This window comes from Leuciscus leuciscus (genome assembly GCF_965113295.1).
Source record: "Leuciscus leuciscus genome assembly, chromosome: 6".
NCBI classification, from domain to species: domain Eukaryota; kingdom Metazoa; phylum Chordata; class Actinopteri; order Cypriniformes; family Leuciscidae; genus Leuciscus; species Leuciscus leuciscus.
This window is the reverse complement of record NC_138730.1, coordinates 36,808,723-36,835,789: the sequence shown is the minus strand read 5'-3', so window position 1 is coordinate 36,835,789 and position 27,067 is coordinate 36,808,723. Positions and strand designations below refer to the sequence as shown.

At 38.1% G+C, this 27,067-nt stretch overlaps 1 protein-coding gene across 1 annotated transcript; it reads right to left on the bottom strand.

Moving 5' to 3' along the window:
• Positions 1 to 9,410: 9,410 nt before the first annotated feature.
• basp1 (brain abundant, membrane attached signal protein 1) lies at positions 9,411 to 26,838 on the bottom strand. Its single transcript, XM_082173710.1, has 2 exons — positions 26,677 to 26,838; positions 9,411 to 11,770 (listed from the first exon to the last, which is right to left on the bottom strand). Exon 2 carries the CDS (start codon positions 11,756 to 11,758, stop codon positions 11,162 to 11,164), a length of 597 nt encoding a protein of 198 aa, XP_082029836.1. The 5' UTR covers positions 11,759 to 11,770; positions 26,677 to 26,838; the 3' UTR covers positions 9,411 to 11,161.
• Between the last annotated feature and the right edge of the window lie 229 nt (positions 26,839 to 27,067).

Genomic DNA, 27,067 nt, shown 5'->3' with positions numbered 1-27,067 from the left:
GACAAAACGTATGGATACATAATGTTCATTTAAATAATAAATAACATGATGATAAAATAATTATGTTAATAATGAAAATTAATAGGTTTTTAACTAGTTTCTTAGGAGATCACACATCTATTGAGGTTTGGGATTCTTCAACTTTAACATTCGTCCTGACATTTTCAGAAATCATTTCTACACCCCTGGCCATAGCAACCTATGCACATGTGAACTTGACCTGCCTCATTTGAACACACAAGACGACTTTCATCTTCCTGAGGTCTCTTATATCAGTTATACACCAGGCAGTTCTCTGTTGGTACTAGTCACTCCAGGCACAGATGTGTCAAACTGTCATCTTTAATTTGTTTACTTTGGGCTAAAACTTCATGAAATGACATTAAGTCTAACCAGGGGCGTAGCCAGAATTTAATTTTTTTGGGGGCGGGGGGGTTGGGGGGGGGTGGTATATGATATATATATATATATATCAATTTACCAGGACCAAGCCATTTTACAGCTGATCGCCGTCCAAAAAGTTCAGGAGGTATTTTTTAGCGATGGTGATTTAATGTCGGCTATTTTTAGTCCAGAGCCTGTAAGATTAGTATTGACCGAGTTCAGAGGCTGTCATATGTGGATCAACTTACTTTGTTGTGTATTTTCAACAGTTAAAATATGAAAAATAACTTTTATATTGCATTTTGGGAGAAAAAGTGTCATGAATTTATTGCATTTTGGGGGTAAAAAAAAAATCCTTTTTTATAATAAATATTTGAAAATCGAAATCTGGATTTGAAATTTTTATTTTATTATAACCTAAATATGCTATGTGAAAGTTTGAAACAAAAAATTGTGGTTTTCATCTTTCCACTCTCTTGGTAAAGAAAAAACATTATTACTCAAATTAATCATAATGGATTTATCGCGTTTTGAAACCAAACTCTTCATATACAACTGCACAGGTTGTGAAGGAGGTTCATCAATTGCAAACAAGTCATTGCGCATTGTGCCGATCTGAGTCGTGAAGTCTCACCGCTATTCCTGTGATGAAATGTGCGCGTTTCTGTCTCCTAGCCGCTTCACTCGCTGTCGTCTTGTAGTAAGCTGAAGCAAGCTCAGATGTAGATGGCTTATTTTCTCCATCTCGCTCATCTTTTCGTGTGTAATATTGTACTTTGCACAACGCTGCCATTGTCACCGGCACCGCATGAACTCTCACGCGAAGATGACAGCGTAGGTTACGCACAACTCGTTAAATCAATTTTGAAAACAGCCGCATTTTACCGCGCAGTATTTTGATTGGTCAATCTATCAATTAGACTAACATATCAACAATTTCTTATTTTTATTATTTTATTTTAAGCAATCAAAAATCTGAGGGGGCCGGACATGTAAATGAGGGGGCCTAGGCCCACCCAGGCCCCCTCGTGGCTACGCCACTAACTGCCACTGCAGCATTAAGAAAAGCAAAATGGTTTTGTGCCTGTCAATCAATAACAAATTCTGTAATGCGATAAATTGGTGAAATTCTCTAAATCAGGCCACTATATGTTAAATTATATCATCATTCACTCTCCCTATTGTTGTTCCAAACATGCTTTACTTTCTTTCTTCTGTGGAACAACAGAAGATATTTTGAGAAACTAACATTCTTTAGAATTTGTGTCTTGCAGAAGAGAGAAAGTCATACAGGTTTGGAATGACATGAGGATGAGTAAAAAATTACAAGATTTTATCCGACAGGAACTATCCATTTAAGCTCAGCATTTGTTTGTAAAAATGTTGATTAGCACAAAAAATGAATTGTCTCTCATTTTGTTTTTATCAATTGTTTTTATTATTGTAAAAATCAAGTTTACATTGAGGCACTTACAATGGAAGTGAATGTGAACCATTTTGGAGGCTTTAATGGCAGAGGTGTAGATTGTAATTTTATAAAAGCGCTTACATTAATTCTTCTTTTAAAGTGCCCCAATTATGTTATTTTAAAGGTTCCTAATTTGGTTTTGGAGGTCTCCTACAATAGGTTTACATGCATCCAATGTCAAAAAACTTTTCTTTAGAGAGTCTGAAACGATTCGTTCGAAGATCTCTAACCCCTCCTTTCTGCGAGCCTACTCTGCTCTGATTGGTCAGATGGCCAAGTCTATTGTGATTGGTCTACCACTTACAGCACGTGAAACGGAAACAAAACTCCCATTACTATATTTGAATTTTAGCTCCAGAGGCTTCCTCAGCATTTTTACTCATTGGTAAACAGTAACAATGGCGTCTTTTTTCCCGTATCAATTCCAGCGTGAGTCCTCATCCTTTTGAAGTGCATACAAAGTGGATTCACTGCACGGAAAGCAGTGTCTTCTCAACATGTCGACAACACGAACCAAACTCTTCCAGGCTTCAGCTACGACTACAGTGCCTGAAGACCATAGGCTGCCATTACATTTTTTTACATTGTTATGTAGGTACAGCGGGGGAAATAAGTATTGAACAAGTCATCATTTTTCTCAGTAAATATATTTCCAAAGGTGCTATTGACATGAAATGTTCACCAGATGTTGGTAACAACCCAAGTAAGCCATACATACAAAGACACAAACAAAAATAAGTTCAGAAATTAAGTTATGTGTAATAATGTGAAATGACACAGGGAAAAAGTACTGGACACATGAAGAAAGGGAGGCGCAAAAAGGCATGGAAAGCCAAGACAACTGCTGAAAACTTACAGTAATTAAAAAGCAATTCAGCCCCCTGTCAGTGGAAATTAATAACAGCTGGTTCAGTCCCAAATGATGGCCTACAAAAAGGTCTCATTGCCAAGGTGGTCACACAAGACACATGATGGGTAAAAGCAAAGAGCTGTCTCAAGACCTTCGCAACCTAATTGTTGCAAAACATAATGATGGCATTGGTTATAGGTGCCATTCTAAGCTTCTGAATGGTCCAGTGAGCACTTTTGGGGCCATAATACGGAAGTGGAAAGACAATAATTGCACCATAAATTTGCCTCGACCAGTGCTCCTCGCAAGATTTCTGATAGAGGAGTGAAAAGAATAATCAGAAGAGTTGTCCAAGAGCCAACACCAAGTTGTATGGTGTTTTTAGGGTAATGTGCACTGCCATTTCTCCTCCAAATATGGTGTGTATTATGGCATCCAAACAGTTCAATTTTGCTCTCATGTGACCACACTATATTCTCCCAGTATTTCACTGGCTTTTCCAAATGTTGTGCAGCAAACTTTCAATGAGCTTCAACATGCTTTTTTTTCAGTAATGGAGTCTTGCGTGGTGAGCGTGCATACAGGCCATGGCGGTGGAGTGCATTACTTACTGTTTTCTTTGAGACAACAGTACCTGCTATCTGCAGGTCTTTTTGAAGCTTTTTGAAGTGATCCTTGGCTCTTGGAGAACTCTTCTGATTATTATTTTCACTCCTCTATCAGAAATCTTGCGAGGAGCACTAGTCGAGGCAAATTTATGGTGAAATTATTGTCTTTCCACTTCCGTATTATGGCCCCAAAAGTGCTCACTGGACCATTCAGAAGCTTAGAATGGCACCTATAACCAATGCCATCATTATGTTTTGCAACAATTAGGTTGCGAAGGTCTTGAGACAGCTCTTTGCTTTTACCCATCATGTGTCTTGTGTGACAACCTTGGCAATGAGACCTTTTTGTAGGCCATCATTTGGGACTGAACCAGCTGTTATTAATTTCCACTGACAGGGGGCTGGATTGCTTTTTAATTACTGTAAGTTTTCAGCAGTTGTCTTGGCTTTCCATGCCTTTTTGCGCCTCCCTTTCTTCATGTGTCCAGTACTTTTTCCCTGTGTCATTTCACATTATTACACATAACTTAATTTCTGAACTTATTTTTGTTTGTTTCTTTGTATGTATGGCTTACTTGGGTTGTTACCAACATCTGGTGAAAATTTCATGTCAATAGCACCTTTGGAAATATATTTACTGAGAAAAATGATGACGTGTTCAATACTTATTTCCCCCGCTGTGTGTAACAGGATGTGGGACTGGAATTGCTGATGATTCGTTTCGGCAGTTCAGAATCGATTCTTTCTTTAGGAGACAATAACTTTATTTATCGTGTGCTTTGATCTTTAAAACTTTGCAGACCTTTTACATTCACAAACAGCTATTATAAACACCTCTTGAAAGGTAATATTCGAAAAAGCATAGTAGGGGCATTTTAAAAATTGCAATGAAACACAGTACAGTACAGTAATTTTAACAACATTATGTTAAAGTGATGATGAAACCTTATCAATCAACTGAACTGTGCATGTATGTCTTAAACGCTTAGCCCACCTTATGTTCTTACATTGTCCATGATTTAAATACACACCCTTGAAAAGCGCGCAGCTGTGTATTTACTTTAACTTCAGGTCATGTCAATGATATGACCCATTTCAGACGTGTCCAAAATTACAACAACAGTGGCTGGTTACATATAAATATATTTGAATTGTTTGATCAAAATTATTGCTATATCTATACTTGTATAGCTACTTCTATACTTGCTGGATATTGGTAGTCCCTTGTTTAAGCATTACTCAAACACACCTGCGCAGGTGACTGAAGTGAACTCTCATCTCAGTTTACAGATCTGACAGCATTATTGGCTGGAACGAGATTTACACACACTGTGTTTCTCTGTCGCATGTACGACCACAGCTGCAGCTGCATCACCATGGAGATGCAGTTAGCCAATGACAGGCGGCAATTTTCCCTCCAGGGACCCTGCTGATTCGGGCTGGGGGGAGCATGGGGGCGTAAACAGGAAGAAAAAACAAGAGGTGGGTGGATAGTGACAAATGAGAGACTGTGTGTGTGAGCATGTGCAGGTATGTGTGTGCGAGAAAGTGCAGGTATGTGTGTTCTCTCAGCTTCCTTTAGGTAGGCGGGGTTTACAACTTATGCATTTGAGCCTGTTGCTAGGCAAGACCAGTATCCATGGTTACCTCCATACCCAATCAGGTGTTAATGTTGATGTTGGCGCCTGTTTCATTCACATATGTGTGTGTGTGTGTGTGTGTGTGTGTGTGTGTGTGTGTGTGTGTGTGTGCTATTTGTGGAAGTGATGAAATTTAACCTTTCTTTTATGGTTATCGCTTCTGGATTCTGATCAGTCTATATTTTTTTGTGATAGTGGACCACTGGAACTCAAATAATCTAGTCTTATAAACGGAGCTGTGGTTTAGTTTCAGGTTTGGATTCGCAGAACTCGTTATTCGTCAAATCGAAGGGAACAGATAGAGAACTGTGCAGGCCATAGTCAGCAATGATATCCGTCAGAATTGTAGGAGTGTTACATTTGGTTTGATGTGTGTTAGAGTGTGTGCGTGTCCTCTCCTTCTGCCTTACAAAACCAAGTGACCGGTTGCTATGGGATCAGAGGCTTGGCGACCGTTACTAAGGCCCAAAGGCAGTCATACATGAACCCGGTCAACCCAGAGAGGAGACAGTACAGAGAGAGAGAGAGATAAAGAGAGATAAAAAGAGAGAATACCTGGAATATTTAAACAAACAACCTCATATTTATATTCAGATTCAGGTCTGAATACTCTAAAAATGTGGCTTATTAAACTGTCCGTTTTTTGTTTTTTTTTATAAATCAAAAATAACCAAGACAGTGCATGGATAATAACATAGCAAACTAATAACGTATGTATAAACTAATAACATAGGCCATGAGTGTCCATCAGGAGAATTCATTATGATTAAAGTGTGATAAGATACAAATATTACCTTTGGCATTGTAAAGTAAAATCATTTTCATTCTACTCAAAAGATAATATTATGGCAGCCGGTCTATAGCACAAAAATAAGCTGCGACGGCGTGATCATCTATTAAAGGGATAGTATGAAATGAAAAATTTCAATTACTTTAATTACTCACCCTCGTCGTTCCAAACTCATAAGACTTTCGTTCATTTTTGGAACACAAATTAATATCTTTTTGATGAAATCAGAGAGATTTCTATCCCTCTGTTGACAGCTACGCAACTGACACTTTGATGCTTTTCACTTAAACATTCATCAACTCACACATCAGTTGTGATAAACGGAAGCTCAAGCATGTTCGCTTGACGTGCGAGAACCAGTGAGGTTCAATCTTGTGTTACGCAGCACACGTTTGAGCTTCTGCAAGAGGTTTGTTTCTGCAAGAAAGCTTTCAGATTTCATTAAAATATCTTGTTCCGAAGATGAACGAAAGTCTTACGGGTTTGGAACGACATAAGGATGAGTACTTAATGACAGAATTTACATTTTTGGGTGAACTATCCCTTTAATTGTCATTACTCAGAAAGCAATTTTTCCTGTGTTTTCGAAGATACCAACAATTTTGTTCGCCATTATATTGATCACACTTCACTTTAGTGTCACTAAACACACTACACTTCATGTTCCATTGACTTCCATTCATACACGCATGCGAATGCGTCAGACCGGAAACACAAGCTAATGCGGAAAGTTTCCATGGTCTTATTATTGTGAGATACAAGTTACAGCCTTGACATCATTGAATTTTGTTCAGAGTTGTGCTGTTTGCAGATACCATTGAAATGAATGAGAAGTGCCATAAATTGAATTATTCTACCTGTCACGCAACTGTCCATGACTTCTCTTATAAAACTCTTAAAATATATCAATCCAAAATGGATGTTTAAGAGCAAACATGTTGAAGACTAGCCGATAGGCTGTCGATTCATTAAAAGATTAGCGGATCTCCCACAAAAGCATTTTATTCAGCGTAGTGAAGCCTCTCCTCCATTGACATCCATTAAACAAAAAGCCTCTGGTCTCCTTCCCTGTGTACAGCAGCGCTAGCAGGCATTACACTTCTTTTTGCTAACCTTCGAGGCTTGCGTTAAAGTGGCTTTGGTTTTGCATTTCGCTTTATTTCAAAGTTGGTGAGCTATGACCGGCGAATTCGCATCATGTGAAAAGAACAATATTTTTAGTTGTCGGTAGTCGAGTATATTGTATATTTTTTTACTTTATATTTTTTTTCTATTTTTTACATTACTATTTGTTATATGTTGAATTCATATTTAGAAAAAGGACATTGCAGAGCGTGACCATTGCAGTGTTGGAAGAAATTTTGTATGCTCAAAGTCTAGTGTGACCGCGGCAAGACATGTTCCTTGATCAACATCTTTTGTTGATCCTGGAACAACATTCCTGTCCAAATACATAATCCGAACCCTATACTACCCCTAAACCTAACCCTACCTATAACTTATCCCTAAAATCAGAGGGAAATGATACGTGAATAAGAATGGTGTAAGAAAAAGACTGGTTGTAAGCCTAAACTTGACATAAACTGTAAACTTGTCCCTCTAATCTGATTGGTTGATTGGAATGTTGTTCCAGGATCAACAGGGATGTTGAACATGTTTTACTTGGTGAATTCAGGTTCACTGGAATGGTCGTAGCACAACTGAGGCTCGTCTCACAGCTCAGGAGGCTTCTGGCACCTCAGTTAGCATTTAATAAATGGTATAATAGTCATTTATTTCTTTGATGTGTAAGTAAATATACAAGTAAGAGACAGTAATTGTTTTGTCTGTGCTCCTTTTGCTGCTATGGTTATTGAAGTGAACATCTATTTAGCGCAATCTTGTAGCTTGACACATTAACTAAATTTTGTAGGTAATGAAGGTCCATTGTCATTGTTGCGATGTATGAAGCAACACAGCTCACACAGAAATCACTTTCAAACCAAGCAGATTTCTGTTGATCATCATTGTGAATCCATGTGTCCAACTTCAACCCGTTGTGAAATCTGCAAAGGGAAATCTTTAGCCTTCACACGAAATTCCAGATTGTGTGGATTCCTTTTGAAACAACTGGATCATCTTAACATTTGTGGTTACTGAAACTATTTAGCATTTTGAGGCACATCAATGATGCTGTTTACACCTGATATTAAAGTGATGAAATGGAAGTTGCGATAATCTTTACTTCCCTATTTTGACGTATATCGAAGTGAACAGCTTTTAGAATGAGAAAAAAGGGGGAGGGGGAGTGTGGGGCTAACATTTTTATTAAAAATGACAAGTGCACATGAATAAAAATAAATAAATAATGATGTGCATGGATAATTCACTTATAATAAACACTGCAACATTCTGTGAAAAATATTAGATTTGTGACTTTTGATTTCATAGTGACGTTAACATGCATTAACAGTTTAGTTAACAGTTTAGATTTGTTGCAGATAAAATTAGACTAGTCTTCTTTCTTTTCAAGATGCGAGTTCAGAAGTTTTGGTTTGTTTGAGCTGTCACTGTCTCTTGAGTTGTCTCTATTAAAAAATTGATTAAAAATGTGTTGGGGAGAAACCTTTAAAACTGAATTTATCCGATTTACGTTGTCCAATCACAGGTAAATCAAGCATATAACGGTACAAAGTGCATTTACTGTACGCTAACTGTTAAATGCAACAGTCGGGTGTCTCAGATCTTCAAATCATGGATTGTTGGCTGTTCCAAGATCTAGATATAAAACAAAAGGTGAAAAGGCTCCAATGTTATGGAATAGTTTGCCAATGGATATTAGATTTGCAGAGTCTTTTTTTAAGTCTCTTTTAAAAACGTATTTGTATAAATGTTCTTTTACTACTTTGTGAAGTATTTGGATTCAGTATTCTGAAGTTTTTAAAATTTTTATTTTACTAATAATGTTCCTGGTTTTATATTTTGTAATGCTCTCCATGCCTTTTTGTCATTTGTGAGGTACTTTGAGGTAAGAAGCTTTAAAAGTGTATATATATATATATATTATAATTATATACAATTATTATTATTATTATGCACAGTGAAAATAGCCTGTATTTGACAGAAATTCCAAAATGATCAGCAAGTTGACCATCTCGACGGTGCAGTGAATGATTACGGCATATGGTTTTCAATTAATGGGTCGCTAAACATCATTTTGGATTTAATACAATTTTCCCAATAAACAGGCAAGAATAAACCTGGTGTCCTCCATGATTCCTTGTCCAATTTCCGATAACAAAGCGCTTGAATGCGACCAGATCGTAATCATGATTAATAGTAGATTAACAAATTATTAGTAGCTTGTGCTGTTTCAGTTAGTGATTAGCTGTACATGAAAATCGACATTTCCTTGTGTGTAATCTCATGGTTTTTGGTATATATGCTACTTCAGACGTGTCTTTTGTGTGCCTCTATTGCAGTGACAGCTTATATAACGGTTTAGATTTGTTGCAGATAAAATTAGACTAGTCTTCTTTTTTTTCAAGATGCGAGTTCAGAAGTTTTGGTTTGTTTGAACTGTCACTGTCTCTTGAGTTGTCTCTATTAAAAAATTGATTAAAAATGTGTGTTGGGGAGAAACATTAAAACTGAATTTATCCATGAAAACAGAAAATCAAGACGTGTGAGCTGATTTTCAATCTGTTTCTTTCATTTTATTAATGTTGCTCCATGTATACAAGTACATATATCTCAGTTCTTCCATTTTATTTTTATTTTTTTATTTAACCAGGGAATTTTGGAAAGAAAAGGAATGATAGAGAAAGGAACAGAGAGAAAGAGAGAGAGTGTGCTAATTCAAATGAAATATCACCTGTAGCAACATTATCTCCACAGCAACCAAAAATACACAACAATAGGGCCAACCACTGACATGCAAAACACACACACACAGCCTCACACATATAGAAACACACAACGCTCACATTGTTCTGTCAGTATATTGAGAGATCTGTGTGTGAAGTGTGTCCTGTTTGGTGAGTTTGGAGGTCTGTCTCTCTCTCTGTCTCTCTGACATCATGACAACTGCTGCTTTCCAAGTACAGAAAGACCAGAACTCAATTAACGCACACACACACGCACGCACGCACGCACGCACGCACGCACACACACACACACACATGCAGAAAATGCATGCTCATACCATGCATAACTCCATATGTACACTCACATAAAACCCTGGATCCTTCCACACACACGTACAGACTTTAATTGAACCTTCAAACAACCAAATAAAGGAATAGTTCACCTTAAAATATATAACATAACATAATTTACTCATCCTTGCGTTATTCCAAACCAGTATGACTTTCTTTCATCTGTGTAACCCAAAAGTAACCATTTTGAAGAATGTTTATGCTGCTCTTTTCTATACAGTAAAAGTGGATGGGGTCCAAAGACTGTGGAGCTCCAAAAAGGACAAAATAGCACCATAAAAGCATCACAAAAGTAGTCCATTCGGCTCATGCACTATAATCCAAGTCTTTGAAATTTAAATCATTCTTTACTCATAATCTTGCATTGAAAATCTGCCTTGACAGATGTAGTCCCCATTCACTTTTTATGCATAGAAAAGAGCAGCTCTTTCAGCCATATCTCTCCTTTCACATTCTGCGGAAGACAAAAAATCATACAGGTTTATAAAGACATGGCCGAATTGGCATTTTTGGGTGAACTGTTCCTTTAAAATACATTAATACTGCTAACATTCAATACTGTGCGTGTGTGTATGAGTGTGTTTGATTTATTGTGCTGTACACTGATTTTGTTTCCACTGATATGTGAGAAAAAGAGAGAGAGAAACAAAGAAAGTAGGAAAGTCAGGGGATAAGCAAAGACACAATGCCAATCACTAACTAGAAAGCAGCAAACAGGAAATATGAAGTATGCATCAGGGAGGCTGGACTACTACTACTACCACTCACGCACACATACACACGCACACACACACACATACACACACACACACACACATATATAATAACCCCTCCCACTGCCATAACATCACACTCAAATGGAGGGAAGTGAGAATTGGAGGGTGGCAATGAATAGATTCCATGTTTTTATTCCATCCCTCATTGAATGGAGGTAGAAAGAAAGAGAAAGAGAGAAGAAGTTGGGGGGCTGGTGGTTTGTATCAAAGTTCAATTGGATATTAAAGATAATATCATCATAACTGCCAGTCTTATTCACCATGATCATGTCCATCACCAACACAATGATCAAAGTCCAGCCTGTTAAAATCATTACTGTTATTGTTACTATTATCATTATTCATTTTATAATTACTGATATAATTTAAAATGGGCGGGCTAGTTTTATTATTTAGATTTGATTTCGTTTTTCATTTGCCATTAATCTTGTCGTTCACTGCTCCATCTGTTAATCCTGCACAGCGACTGCTTGCTCCTTATTGGGGGCGGGGCTGGTCTCCGTGGCGACCGGCTCTGCTGCGGCGGATTCCTTTGCGGGCGGAGCCTCAGTCTTTTTAGACTCAGCGTCGGGCTTGCTCTCCGTCGCTGTGGCTACAGGAGGGGCGGGATCTTTAGCGGCAGGGGCGGGCTCTTTTGCGGCCTCTTTCTCACTTGCCGGAGCTGCAGAAGGGGTGGATTTTTCTTCCGCTTTGGCAGGAGGGGCATCTGGACTTTTGGCGGGTTCTGCTTTAGCAGCCTCGCTGGTCTTACCATCAGAGGCTTTAGGAGCATTAGCATTCGCCGCAGGCTCCTCCTTCTTTGGAGGGGCGGCGCTTTTCTCCTCCTCCTTGGGTGCGGTGGAATTGCTTTCGGCACCGGGTGCGGCTTCTTTGGCGGCTGCCGCCGTGTCATTGGTCGTCTCGGTGGCAGCAGGGGCATCCTCCTTGTTCTCCTTGGGAGCTTCGCTCTCCTCCGCCGACGCTCCCTCCGTCTTTGCGTCCTTCTCTTTTGCCTTCTCGTCGTTCACATTGTATCCCTTCTTCTTTTTGCTCAGCTTCCCTCCCATTTTACCTCTGACCTATGAAAGAGAGAAACAGAACAATCAACACTGGCTGCAATGTGCAGAGTGACTTGTGCAATCCAAAACGAGGTCTTTAAACTGCAGAAGGATCCATTCATGTGCTTTCACCTTCTTCAAGTTGAATCATTTACACTAAGGCCCTGTTTACACCTGCTATTAAGATGCGTTTTGGTCGATCGGATCACAAGGAGACGAGGGAGACACATTCCCGTTTACACCTGGTGTTTTAATCTGTCTCTTTTGTCCACTTTAAAACACTTCTGTCCTGATTTCTTTCTATGGGTGGGTAAATGTATGGGCTTTTTCAGATCTTTCGATCTAATAGACTAAATAAGCTTGCACAATTTACATATGAACACGAAAGGAGATGGCTGAAAAACGTACAGCTGTTGTTTCTACTCTGACAGTCGCAAGACCAGCCGAGCGTGTGTTAGAAATCAGGAATGAGTAGGGCTGGGTATCTTTTAAAAATGTTCGATACCGATACCTTGGCTTGACTTCGATACCGGCTCCTGAACGATACTGAAGAAATACGTTTTAACAACATTACATTACCTTAAAAAGAAACTTCGGTTTTATTTGTTGACTTTTTTACACTCAGCAGTGTAAAGTTTTCTATGTATCTTAATCATAATTATCAACATTATTATTTACTTCAAGTAAGTAAATATTATTTACTTCAATGAGCTCGTTGTTTCTCCCGTAACTTAATGCATTGTTTAACAATGAAACTGAATGAAAAATTTATTTAATTGCATTACTTACAGTCACCTCTGATAACAGATCACTCTAAATTGTAATTTAGACACATGCATTTTATGTAAAGCTGCTTTAAAACGATATGTATTGTGAAAAATGCTATACAAATAAATGGGAATTGAATTAAATATAGGCTACTGGGTGATGCTGACTCGTCATCTCTGTAGTGTAGTGAACGCGCGTGAGCCTATTCGGTTGTTAAGTCGTGACGTAACCACTCTCCGATAATACTCTTTCCGGGTCCAAAGTCCAGGTCCTCTCTACCTACCTACCGCTTTCGCTAGTGTTTTGGTTATTATTGAGTGTTTTTACAATGCCGCAGTGCTGTGTCCCGTGTCCCGAGCTAACTCACTTCAACCTCGTAAATCTTCTTTTTCATTGATGCCTGGACTCTACCCTTAATTATGCCACCTGAGTGATGAGCTACACTAACCATTCTGTTGGTGTTAAAGGAATTTAAACCCTTTTTGACCGCCAAGGGTGCCTCACTAAGAAGGACGTGATCGTAAATAAATTTACAGGTTCCACCATTGTTATTTCTGGACGAGAGGAGCGCTTGGACCCGGAAAAGGCTAAACGTGACGTGTGACGTCAGCCTTAACAATCGGATAGAGAGAAATGCACTTTTTATTTGGATTACATAAACAATTTTTTTTCGAATTGGTTAATTTAAAATGAGACATTTCAAGCTTCTATAGGTCCATTTCTCATGTATGTGAGGCAAGTATCCTTTACGCTGAGTTTCGGTTCATTTGTGACACACTACAGTTCTTCTTGGAGTCGAAGACGGATCAACTTTCTGCTCATAAGTTTATTCTGTGCGCTTCATCAGATTTGTCATGTTGCCGGTCTTGGCAGCAATCATCTTGTCGCAAATATTGCATCGAGCGCTGTCTGGTGAAACACAGCTACACTTTTGATCTTTTCCACATATTTTCCATCTATGTGGGTTGGGACGCTCACACTACAGCCTCACATGTGAGCCACGTCTCTTTGGGCAACCGCATAAACTAGTGTTTTTCCGCCCCAGCCAATCATGCTGCCTGCTTATTGGCTCACTGACGTTGACGAGATTAGCCTAGGTATCGAACTTTGGTACCGAACGACAAGAAATGTTTCGATACTCGATAGTATCGAGGCAATTCGGTCTGTACCTAAAAAGTATCAAACTCGATACCCAGCCCTAGGAATGAGAGAACATTGTGCTTGGTACGTTTTTCGTCTTCAAACCAAACTTGGGTCTTCAGACGTCAAAGTTTAAATCCCGTCTGGCTAGCACACTTCCCATAATGTTTATGCATTAGGTCAGCAGCCGGAGAGCAGGCGGAGCGTTTACACTACGAAAGCAATCCGGTTGAATGTGCTTTCGACTACCTCTGGAAGTGGACAAGCTCAAAACGTTTTAAGCCTGGAACACACCAAGCCGACGCCGATGAACTAGCGCTGATGAAAGCCGACTGTGTTGTCGCCTCGTGTTGGGTTAAAAAGCTGCACTTGAACATACTGAGAGAACTACAGCCGACTGTCCCCTAGAATGCGCGTTCTGCGCCTGCGTGTAAATGAGACAACTGTCTATTTCTGCAGATATATTTGTCTATATTTGTCATTCAAAAAGGGAAACTGACGCTGCAGGCTGCAGATACACAAACCATAAACAAAGCAGTGCGTGCTTACTGTACAGAACACACTGAGAAAACTTAGTCGGCCGTCGCACAAAAACTGCCCGTCGGCTTAGTGTGTTCCAGGCTTTAAACCACGTTAACACCTGTATTTAGCGTTGCCCACTTGTGATCAGATTGACGAAAATGCTTCTTAATACTAGGTGTAAACAAGGTCTGTTTCCCAAATTTCAGATAATCCAATTATTTTGGCTAACTCTGCTGTTTGTCTTAAAGAGAAGCAAACTCTCTTTGATCTCAGATCTCAAAAACTTCTCAGATTGTTTTCAGATTTGCTAATATGTACCAAAGTCTACAAGAAGTATTGAATAATGTTCTTTCAATAAGAAAATTTTTCATCCAATTATTTAAATATTCTGTCATACGGTAACATACTGTAGACTAAACCGTTTTCAATCTTTTAGATGTCACAGACCCCCAAATATAATTATCCTCATCCCCAGGCCTAAAATTGGAAAAATATCTATATAGTTTCTTGTACAAAGGCCCAATTTATACTGTGAAAAAAATATATATTATAAATGTCTAAAACATTATTTGCAAAATATTAATAATCATATTTAATAATAATAAAATAAATAAATGTTATTTATTTATTTTATCTAATTTTTATTTACTTATTTATTTTAATATATGTTTTATTTATTTATTTTAATCTTTGTGTATAATGTATTTATTCTGACATTTTTTCCACCGTTTTTCTCACACTTTTCCACGGACCCCGTAGCACTTCCTTGCGAACCCCAGTTTGAAAACCTTGAGTTATATGCTATACTATACTACAAACTATACTGTATTATATGAAATACTATTATAATATCTTCATTTTAGAAGAAACATCAAAGACATAGATGTAAAAAAAAAACGATTGCTTCCCAAGCCACGAAAGAGCAACCACTGAGCAATAAAATTTTCCTCTGGGATTATTTGTGGAAATTCAAGTGTAGCATGTCAAACGCGACATGTCTTGCATAATCAGAATGACATACTAAGAATGAAAATGCAATTCGTGCTTTTAATAGGTAACAAAAAAAAAAAAAAAAAAAACATCTGCACATAGGTCTCTGTGCAAGGTGCCATAATGAGTGAAAGCAGAAAATACCTTGTATGTTCTGCTCTGGGTTAATTTTAGTACATGCGCTTTTGCTTCGGTCTTGAAACAGAGAGCTAATAAAAACTCAGCAGGCTAAACTCACATCTCTGAGACAGTCTGTCAAGATTCTATCATATCAAGCATCAAAACTAGATCATTAATCAGTAATCAGACTCCAGCGCTGATAGTTATCTGGAAAAATGGAGGGGGTTTTAGAGGACAGCATCTCTGAGCCATACTACCTGCAATTCAGAACCGCAGTTACCAAGGCAACCGGGTGGTCACGTGACCCTTTCCGAATAAGGAGCCGTGAAACACATTCTCTCTCTCTCTCTCTCTCTCTCTCTCTCTCTCTCTCTCTCTCTCCAATCTCCCTGTTGGCTGCTTTAGCGTTCCTGAGCTCAACAACCATCTGTGTAATGACACACTTGCACACACACATACAGTTATTCTCCAGACAGAAGGAGAACTGTAATCATGTGAAGCCAACATGCGAGTTGAATACATATGACAATGCAAACATGGAAAGTCTTTCCTTTCAGTGTGTAAGAGAACAATAGACACTATCTGTCCTGTCTCCACTGAGTCAAGCAGACAGCAGCACGCTGTTTCAGCGTTAAACAATACGCTGCAGTGTGTGTGCGCGTCTGTGAGCTGTCTCATCTGTACAGGGGGCTTGAAATTCACTTACTGAGTGAAACCTGCTGATTGGTAGTAAATGCGATCCTGCTGTGGCTTGTAAACTGTCTGAGCATAAAGTGTCAGCGTGTGTACATCACATATTCAAAAGCCCTGTCGCAAACTTCAAAATTAAAGGAGCGGATGTACAGCACTTTTGGCTCCTGCTCCAATCCAGAGCAATACAAAAGAGTTCAGTTGAAGGGAAGACAAGCACTGGAGACTGAATAATGAGAAACAATGCATCAGTAAGATTAAACCTTCAGATGAAGCTTTATCATTGAGGCTAGGCCCTACAGCAGAGCTCTACTGTGGAGGCTAGGCCCCACGACAGAGCTCCATCTTAGAGGCTAGGGCCCAGGACAGAGCTGCACAGTGGAGAGAGAAGGTGACAAGAGTTTACTGGTCATTAGAGCTGCAAAAATTGATTAAAAAAAATGTTTTATTATTGAAATCAGTGTGCAACAAAGAAATGTTTGTTTTAGACATTAATTTTAGCTTTTAAATGAATCAAAATGAGTTTGTTCCTATATATAAAGCGAGTAATGAGTTGCGTTTTATTTTTTATTTTAATCAATTTAATTGTTTTCAGAAACGCTGCTTTGATCGTTTTTTTGTTTGTTTTACTGCATATTGTATTGTTTATATAGTTTTATTTGCACACTTTATATTATATATTTCAAACAATTTGCACACAACATAGATTGCACAGACATCAATTTGCAATGTTTGAAGTTTGGAGAGCATTGAGGAAGATATCTGTATCTGTGATGAAAAATATGAATGCACTTTTAAAATGCAATGTATTCCTGTGATGGCAGAGGCTGAATTTTCAGCATCATTACTACTGTTACTTCAGTCACATGATTCATTCTAATATGCTGGTTTGGTGGTCAAGATTTTTTTATTTTATTATTATCAATGTTGAAACTGTGCAGCTTAATATTTTTGTGGAAACCATGATTTTTTTTGTCCAGAATTCTTTGATGAATAGAAAGTTTAAAATAACAGCATTTATTTGAAAAAAAAAGAAATTTGTTAACAATAATCTTTACGGTCACTTTTGATCAATTTAATGCAACCTTGCTGAATAATATATATATATATATATATATATATATATATATATTTTTTTTTATCTTACTGATATCAAATTTGAACGGTAGTATAGATGTATGTGTGTTGCCTTGAATCGTAACTTTGAATCGTAAATTGCTTATGTAACTCCAACACACACACACACACACAGGCAGGGGAAGGGGGAGTGGAGAACTGGAGCAGAAAATCTGACCCAATCACTGTGCTGTAACAGCAGCAATGCATTCTGGGAGCAAGCACACATTAATAGTACTTTATATTCAAATACAATAAACTACATTGCATATGGAAATTTTTTCTAGTAAATTGGTATTAGATGCCTCTCAATCCATATTTGAATAATTTTGCTGACTTGTGTTATTTTTGTATGCAACCAACCTTATCTTGCATATCTAAATGTAGTGACTCTATAAAGTGTGTAGGATAATATAAATGTGAACGAGCATTAGAAGATAAGTTACTAATTCACATCCTCATTCAACCACATTTATCCTTCTGTCTCACACAAACACACTCTTATGTGTATGTGTGTGTTTGTATGTTGAATACCGATGCAGATGTTTTACCTCCAGGTCAACAGGGGGAAGTGTGGAGCCACATCCCTGAGATGTTTTATTGAAGACCGGACTTGAGTGGACAAGGACAAGGAGAATGTGACAGCTCAAAGTGTATGACACACACACACACACACACACACACACACACACTAATAACTTCAGATCTGTCCTCCAAGCTCAAATACACACATACACATGCACATAACCTTAGAGATGTACTCAAACAAACCCCACACACTAGCACATTGTTGGCTAGGGCCCGGGCCTCTACGTAAACACAAGCTCAGGCTAATGAATAACTCCAGACCAGAACACAGAGCAGACAGCGAAACTGGAAGCTCTTGTTCTTTGTTTGATTGGTCGAGATGATTTGAAAAGTAAATGCGATGATGATTATTGTGATTGTTTTATTGATTATTCTTGTTTACACAGATCATGATTTAAGCACCAAATTGTGGATGTGCTTTCAGGAAGACTGAATGTGTGACTGTTGACAGAAAGAGTCTGACATATTTCACTCCAGGTTACTTGTTCTGTTTAATTTCTAAACTTCCCCCACCAGATAGTAGCCTACATATTTTTTTTTTAAAGGTCATAACTGTGTGTTCCAAGTGATCACTACTTCCTTCCTGATTAGTGCACACGGTTTAGACACTTAATAACTGTCTGAGAACCAGAGGTTAACTGACACTAACTATGGAACCAAAATCGAAGAGAGAAACTCACAAAACATGAATTGCGACTGCTAAAAACAGCTTATTTGAGTTCTTTCAGTGCACAATTCAGTAAAGGAATTATGCAAATTAGGCAACAGCATGAATGCACCTACATTGGTGATGAACACAATTTGCAGGCTGTAATTCCCCATCTTACAGGCCGCTTCTAAACGCTAGCGGAGGATAATGCAGACTACTACAACACCTTAATTGGCTCTTTCAAATGCAGAAAGTGTGTTTGACCACACCACAGTCTGGGTGTCTTTTAAAGTGTTCTTCTCTTGTCAGAACCGATAATCTAATGTGCAGCGCTCCAACATATACAGTATAGCGCAAATGTGCCTCCGGCAACCTGAGTTCAATTCTTGGCTCGAGGTCCTTTGCCGATCCCGTTCCTCCACCCGGTGCTTTCCTGTCTGATCTCTACACTGTCCTAAACAATAAAGCCATAAAAAGGCCAAAAATATAACAAAAAAGTGTTCTTCTCCATAATTTGATGAATTACTGCTGTTATTGTCAGTAGAAAATGTGCTAAAAAATGTTGGCAATTTGTGCTAATTGTGCCAAGCAAACAGCGCTGAGCTCTCTATAATGATCATAATTTACCTGGAATTGTTCAAAGCCATAAAAAATGTGATTTACACATTCTCCTAGTTCACAATCGTTCAAATGTTTTGGGTCAGTAGGATTTTTTTTGCAAAAAAAAGAATCTAATACTCTTTTTAAGCAAGGACACGTTACATTTTAGTGGCTTATTGCCTTTTTACCTTTAAAAAAGGCAATAAGCCACTCATTGTATTTAACAATACCCATTCTTAACTGTGTAAAGCACTGCAATGCACAACATTTCATACCTTTTTGCTTTATTCAGCAGACTGAAGACTAAAATGTGTATCTTGCGTAAATGTGCTGTCATTTTAAAATTCTAAGAAACCAGCTGTTGAATATGCAATTGAGCTTAGTTTAATTTATATAGCTCTTTTGCCAAGCTTGAAGCACTTTACAAGAAACAACCGAAATGTATCTGTTCTGACCCGCAGCAGCTGGAGTAATAGGTGAACCTCCCCTTTATTGAGTCTAAAGTAGGAGATAAACCTAGAATGATAAGAATGTGCCTTGTCTATTCATATTGCTTTTTGTTAGGACCTTAGGTGTGTGTGTGTGTGTGTGTGTGTGTGTGTGTGTGTGTGTGTGTGTGTGTGTGTGTGTGTGTGTGTGTGTGTGTGTGTGTGTGTGTGTGTGTGTGTGTGTGTGTGTGTGTGTGTGTGTGTGTGTGTGTGTGTGTGTGTGTGTGTGTGTGTGTTTACTTCAGAAACACAAACAATAGCGTGAGGGAACGTTTTAAATTAACACGAATGCAATAAAACATAGCCCCAGCCAGTACTAAGATAAATAGTGTTAAAATGGAAAGAGAGAAGAAGAAAGCAAGAAAGACCGATGTCAGACGTCAAGATGTAAAATCGTTGATTGCATTTCTAAAAGCACATTTGGAAGCGCTGAGGTGGTTTGCTAACTCATTTGGACAATGTCTTGAGAACGGTGAAAACTTTGACCTGGTAAAATTCTTCATCCTGTACAGAGCCATCTCTCAGAATGGAAATTGCTCTAATGAAAACAATGGCGAGGGAACATAAACACCACTGGCAGACAAAAACACGCTCGCACACACGAAGACCTTGAGATTCTTTCTTCAGTAGTACAGACTCCACATTACTCTGATGACTGTTTAGCGGCTCACTGATGGTAAAATGCACTGTGACTTTGAGTGTGTGTGTTTATTTAAGACTGCCATGGTTCCTAACAACTTACTAGAGCCAGTCTGAGATAGTAACACACACACAATCCCTGAGCCTCACCCGGAGTTGCAGCCTTGCTATGTGTGTTTCGTGATAGTGAGTGAGATTTGATCATGTCATGTCCTTCATGTACAAGCACATCCATAAATCGTGTTACTGACAGATGCTTGATAAAATGAAATGTGAGCTTCCTCACCTGAACACACTCTTGTGTTAATGTAGTGCACACTTCAGCTGTTTCTTCAACTATGGACACTTTTAATTTGTCAACTTGCAATGCCAGTATACATGCATTACTGGAGAATTCTGTTATTTTTCTGAACAAACAAATGTCATTTCCACTTCATCTCAAATTCTGTATTGTGTTTGATAACATGCTTTTGTTGCAGAAATGACATTTTGAACATTTTAGAAATAAAACAGCAAATTCATACAGCTTTACTTATTCATGGATTTCATCAGGTCCCTTTCCACAGGTGTATTAATCAAGCACAATGCAGTCTGCATTCATAATCTAGGTGCTTGATTTTATACACCTGTGGAAAGGGACCTGATGAAACCCATGAATAGCATTATGGAACTTTTATATATGTTAGACTTCTTATGTACTTTTACAGAATTACAGCGTGACTGGATAAATTATATTTATGTTGATTTTCCTACACATAATCTCTTATCATAAATATAAAACAAAAAATTGTTGGCTGTGATGGAAATTATACCACAACTGAGGGATAGTCAACATAATTTCTACACAATTCTACATAATTAAATTGTTTAAATTATCATTGTTTGTAATAATATTTTATGATGGATTTTAATATTTTAAGATTGAACAGGGTCTGAGTCTGAGTAAAAAAAATCTAAATATAGAAGAAATTTGAAGAGTAGCAACAAAACATTTTTTATGATGAAGGATATTTCCTAGACTTCCTTATAAGAAAAATCTGTTGTTTTAATAAAACATCAACTTCTGGGACATAAATAGTTGAAGAAAAGCCCACATCATTTTTATCAGGTTATTAGAAGGACTTAAGGTTTCATATCTGACTCTTTAAAGATTCATACAGTTACAAAAGACGTGTTATGTTGTCTTAAATCTCTGAGATTTATGCTTAGTCTAAACATAGTCCACATATCACCAGAAAAAAACAACATGGACACACAAATCTACAGAGTGTTTAATGTTTTCGTTCTTGTGGGAAACTTGCTGTCCTAACAAGAGGCGACTGCATTGTTCATTAGGCCTTGATTCAACGTCCTGAACACAACAGTTACGCCTTCACTCCTGTCTGTCCTTTCACAACGCTCTATGCAGGAAATATATAATGATACATTTATTGTTCTGAATTTGATATAAAACTTCTTGTCATTCTGTAGATTTTTGTCATTGTCGTATTTCTCCTGTCTAATGCTCTCATATAGTGCTAATACTGTGTTTTGTGTGTATCTTTCTCCAAGGGACTGTAACAGACAGGTGGGGTCAGTGGGGGTCTGGCCTTTGATTGGCTGTTGCCGTAGGAACCATAGGAGAGCTGCCATTCTGGCTCATTCTTCCAGTTCCTTCAGGTCATTGCCATGGCAACCCAGAGAGAGAGATTCCATGATGATGACACACACATCAACAGAATCAAGGAATCTGAGCTGCTAGGTAACAGTTGATAATTAACACATGTTTATATATGAAGAGTTCAGATGCAAAAGCCTCTAAATGCCATCTGAAATTTTCTTATAGAATGATCATTTTTATCAAGCTTGTGTATTTAAGTTCAGTAATTTCACTTAAATGACAATTAATAGGTAATCTTCATTGCCATTTAAGTGAAATGATTGAATTTAAATATACGAGCTTGATAAAAATGATCATTCTATAAGAAAATTTCAGATGGCATTTAGAGGCTTTTGCATCTGAACTCTTCATATATAAATAATTAAACACATGAAGTTACCACCCTGCATCTTGTAGGTTGATAAGTGTTAAAGGGATAGTTCACCTAAAAATGAAAGTTCTGTCATAATTTACTCTCGTGTTCTTTCTTTTTTGTTCTATGGAACACAAAGAAGATATTTTGAAGGATGTTTCAAGTCAATGGGGTCCAAAACAAAACTGGACCCTATAGAGGTGCATGATTAAAAGATTGCAATCTCGATTCAAACACCGACGCAATCTTATTCCTAAATGACAGCGATTCTCCTGTGTTTATTAAACCTTAGACAAAATCACATCAGAACATTTAAATCTGTGTTCGCACTGCTGAGCCAGAGAGAGAAACGAAACAGCTTCACAAACAGTCTTTTCAACTCCACAGTATGGTTATTTCTGTTTCAAATATTCAGATTATCACAGATGTACTAGGATAAATGTTTACACTTCAGATATAAACACTGATGTCCACGGTAGCGATCAAAATAGAGCAAATCACCTTTTGAAAGTGCCTTGGAACTTCAAATAATGATTGTATCATTACATCGTTACACCAGTAGGTGGCGACAAGTGATTGTTAAAATGTTTTATTGTTAAATGAATCATTCATTCAAGAGATTTCTTCAAAAACACTGATTCATCCAGTAATGAAACAAGTATTTATGAGTGAGTCATTGAATCATACATTCAAATCAAAAAAAAAAAAAAGTTCTATAATATCTGTTCAGAATCGTGATCTCTATTTGAAACCAAAAAAATGGTGATTTAAATGTATGCAGAATCGTTCAGCTCTACTGGATCCCATTGACTTTGATTTATTCAGGATCTTCTTTTGTGTTCTGCAGAAGAATTTTCACACAGAATTTTCAGTTTTGGGTGAACTATCCCTTTATTTCTTCAGAATTCACAACTACCTGCTGTATATAATGTGGGAAAACAGAAAACAACCTGCAGAAGCACCTGCAACTCCAACTAATAAATCATTTTAAAAGCAAAATAATTATTCAGAAAGCTTAAAATGTCAAATGTTCAAATGTGAATGTGAAACAATAGCAGGCTGAGTGGCTGCATGAGTGCAGCTCCTCTCGCAGAGCACATAAAGCCACCAATCACTTTCCACACAGTGCACACAGACCGCAAAGGATGATGGGACAGAACCTGACTAGTGACTGACACTAAAACTTATCAAGTTTTGCCGACACAACTAAGGCTGCCTGAGGAAAACATCAAATAATGAAAGAATGCTCCACTAATCAGAAGTAGTTAACAGCGGTGTGACAGAATGGGCACGTAGACTTTGAGATGTATTTTTATTTATTTTTTGTTAAGTGACGAGTCCAAAAATAACAGTGATTTTGAATGCATCTCTAATTTGGGACCGTCTCAGATGTGCTTGAGTTATCTGTCCCTTTCAATGATCTTCCTCAAACAAATGCACACACACACACTCAAAGCTCTGCTTGGCTGAGCTGCCTCTGTCTCTGTCAGTGCCATCCTGTCTCACTGCCTCCTTCCTGTCTCTCTCTTGCTCTCATGTCTATCCCGCTCTTCTTCTGACAAACACTGAAAACTGTGATCGCAATCACCTAAATATTCATCTGAAAGAACCTGGTTCACTGAATTCAGTATAGGATTTCTGAAAAAGTTTTCACTATGATTCTTTCAACGATTTTCATGGCTATTTTTTATTAGTGGCGCACTTGAGGAAGAACACTTGATCACATGGTTGCTAGGGAGTTTTGTCTGGTTGTCTGAGCTATTGGCCCACAGGGAAATTTTTCGATTTACATATTTTCCGACCTGAATTATGACCCGTGTGAATTTCATAAATCCGAGGGAAATCCGAGAGTTTTCAATTACATTTACATTATTCAGCCAGCGTCCAAAATTAAACTAAACTGCGGCTGCATGTTTCAGAGTGAAGCGCGGCAGCTCATGATCTGGTGTTTTCGGTGCGGCTTGGTTCGCAATAAATGCTGCTCCACGCGAACTTCATCTCTCAAAGCGTTGTGAGATTTGGTCACTTTAATGTGCATTTAAAACACAAAATGCTCTAATCATCTTCCCAAATTTGTAATAATAAAATCTGCTGTCAACAAAAGAGAGGCTGGTCTCCCAGTGGTTTTCCACCTAAATAAATGCTCCACAGCCATAAATATTACTGTTGTAATTTTACTGTAAAATATATATATAATTATTACATGCTATTTTTATTTAATAATAAACAAATAATAATAAAATAAAAATATTGTTTTGAATAATGATGATGATCTTTTTTTTTTGCTGTATAGTCAAATTGAATGGAGGGAAAAAAGAAATGTAAATAAATGCAAATAAAAAGCCCATATTCCATTCTTTCTCAACTCACTGACTGAAACTAGACAAATATTCACTAATTCAGACTGAAAATCTCCTCTTACATGGATCTGCACTCATGAACTAACCCATCAGACAATACAGATCTTTCTCACTCTCACTGCTTCCTCCTGGGTCCTGCTCTTTTCTGCTATTGCAACACTAAACTCCAGCTGGGCTTAAAACCTGGCGTCTCACACTGACATGAATCACCTGACTGCTCTTCTTCTTGTTTCAATAGGTGACCTAATACAGGTCTGTATGGAGAGATAAAAAAATGTAATCAAGAGTATTGCTATAATTCAACTCATGAACATGCATGCAGAACCAATGTGCAGATCTGTAAATGTTGTCACTCGCTCATGCAGGGTTAATAATGTTTTTGGTGGGTGAGTGACTCCTGTGTGAGTTACCTTCAGGCTCTTCTGCATTATACATACTCATTGGACAAATAAATGAGACCCTAACTGATGTAGATATTAATTTATCTCTACAACTCTCTCTCTCTCTCTCTCTCTCTCTCTCTCTCTCTCTCTCTCTGTGGCTTGCACACATAGAGGGAGTGAATGGGAGATGCAATTTCCAAAGTGTACCAATCATTATAACAACATTTTATGTCATCAATCCTGTTTAAGTAAGATCAATAATCAATACCCAAGACCTTATTTTTCAGACCGTTTTTACACTGGACATTTTTTTCTTCTTCATGTGGTAACATCTAACTTGTGTTAGATGTGTTTTGTACATTAGAAATGACAACTTTTTGGCGAACATATACTTTACAAATTTCAGGCAAAAATCTGCGCTCAGTTCTCAGTTTGGTTTGATGTTTCCAGGTTGAAACGCGTGACTCATTCAAGCGGCAGTTTATTATTGGTCCGTGTGAACGTGAGGATTATGAAGCTTACTCATACTCCTTCTCATAAACTCACCTCAGTCTCATAATTTCAAATCTTATCCGAAAAAAAACACCATAGACGAGATTATTGGGCGGAGACGTTTTACACAGTGTTATTTCAATATGCGGTGTCTGAGCGCTCTTCTTTTTTTTTTCCTCACGGGAGGCGAGCGCGAGCGCACGGTCACTCGGTTCATTGTCTGCCGCATCGCCGTGAAACGTTAAAAAGATTCTTCTACAAACAAAATATCCATGAACACAGTTGCGGGAAAATAGTATTCAAGTCATAAATACAGTTGTACATTATAATACAGTATATTAGAAGCCAATTTTTGAGCTATACAGGGTAAAAGCATCAGTTGTCCATCCACACCCCACGCGCAATGCGCATGTGCCATACAGAGACAAAGGATCAGGCAATTACGGTTATAGCTTAAAATGATAGATAAACTAAAAATATATATATTATCATAAAAGACACGTTGATACAGTAAGAAAAAAGACTGAATCATGCACTTAATTTACATTAGTGAGTGACGGAGTGAAGAAATTGTCTATTTGGCACTGTGTAGCATCATAAAGTGTAAAGAAAATGTGTATACACACTATTAATGAATTATAAGGATTTGTCGTGTGTATATTATTTATAAGCTTCAGTTCCGTAATATCTGTGTATGTATGCGCGTGTGTGGGTGGGTGAGTGAGTGTGCGCGCTCGCGTGTGCACCAGTTAGACAGCGCTGCAAAATGTGTGCCAGCTCTGACAAAAGAGGGCGGTGAACATAAATCCGCGTCTGTGTAAACAGTAAAACGCAGCATTTTTAATGTAATCATAACAAAAACAATTATCCCACATAAAATGAGGACTTCTCTGAAAACCCCGCAATTTATCAATTTGCGCGTCAGAAAACCCGCTTTACCCATTACGCTTCACCATACTATTCCTTAAGTCATATCAAAGCATTTTTCTTTCAGTATTTGTATTCAAATAATAATAATAACCAGTGCAAGAGCGACGGCATGCACGCGCATAGACAGTGTGTGTCTGTTCAGAACACGCCCCTCTCCACTCAGTTCAGTCGCGTGAATTCCAAGGCTGATTTATTGAAATGTTTTATGTGCATCTCAGAAATCAAATAAGCTCAGATACATTATTCCTCTCCAATCGCCGGCTGATTGACGTGCTGAAATTTGCACTTGATTTAGGTATTTCCCATGTTCACTACCGTGCGCTCCGTCTCTCCAAGTGGGAGCCGCTCTTATTTATCAGAGACGCTCCAACTAGACAAATTCTCAATGTAACTGAGTCAGAGTGTTCATTTAATCTATTAAAAGAGTGAAAGAATCTTACCGTCGGCGGTGGACTTTCTTGTCACTCCTTTCTCGAACGTCTGCTGTTTTTTTTCCCAATGTCTTTTTTCCCGTGCGCGTGGATTCGGCGGGGTTTATCGGGGCTGTTCGGTGTGTGTCTCGCGCTGCATTTCTCGCGCGCACTCTCGTATTCGGTTTGGGGGGGCGGGGGCGCGCGACGTGCTGTGCGAGCCACTGAGAACGAGACACGGAAGTGCGCCGCACAGTGATCAAGTCCCGCAAAAATAGTTGTTTTATGACTTATCAGAAGAAAAGTGAATAAGCTACAAACACAAGTTGTTGGTCTTCTGTTTTAATTTGTGTAAGATATTTAAAGCAGTGGATTATTTTGTCTGGTAGCTGTAATGCTGGTCAATGTGTGATGAATTCAA

Bases quoted from the DNA above. Each gene is read 5' to 3' on its own strand.
- basp1 (XM_082173710.1), bottom strand. From the start codon at position 11,758: ATGGGAGGGAAGCTGAGCAAAAAGAAGAAGGGATACAATGTGAACGAC.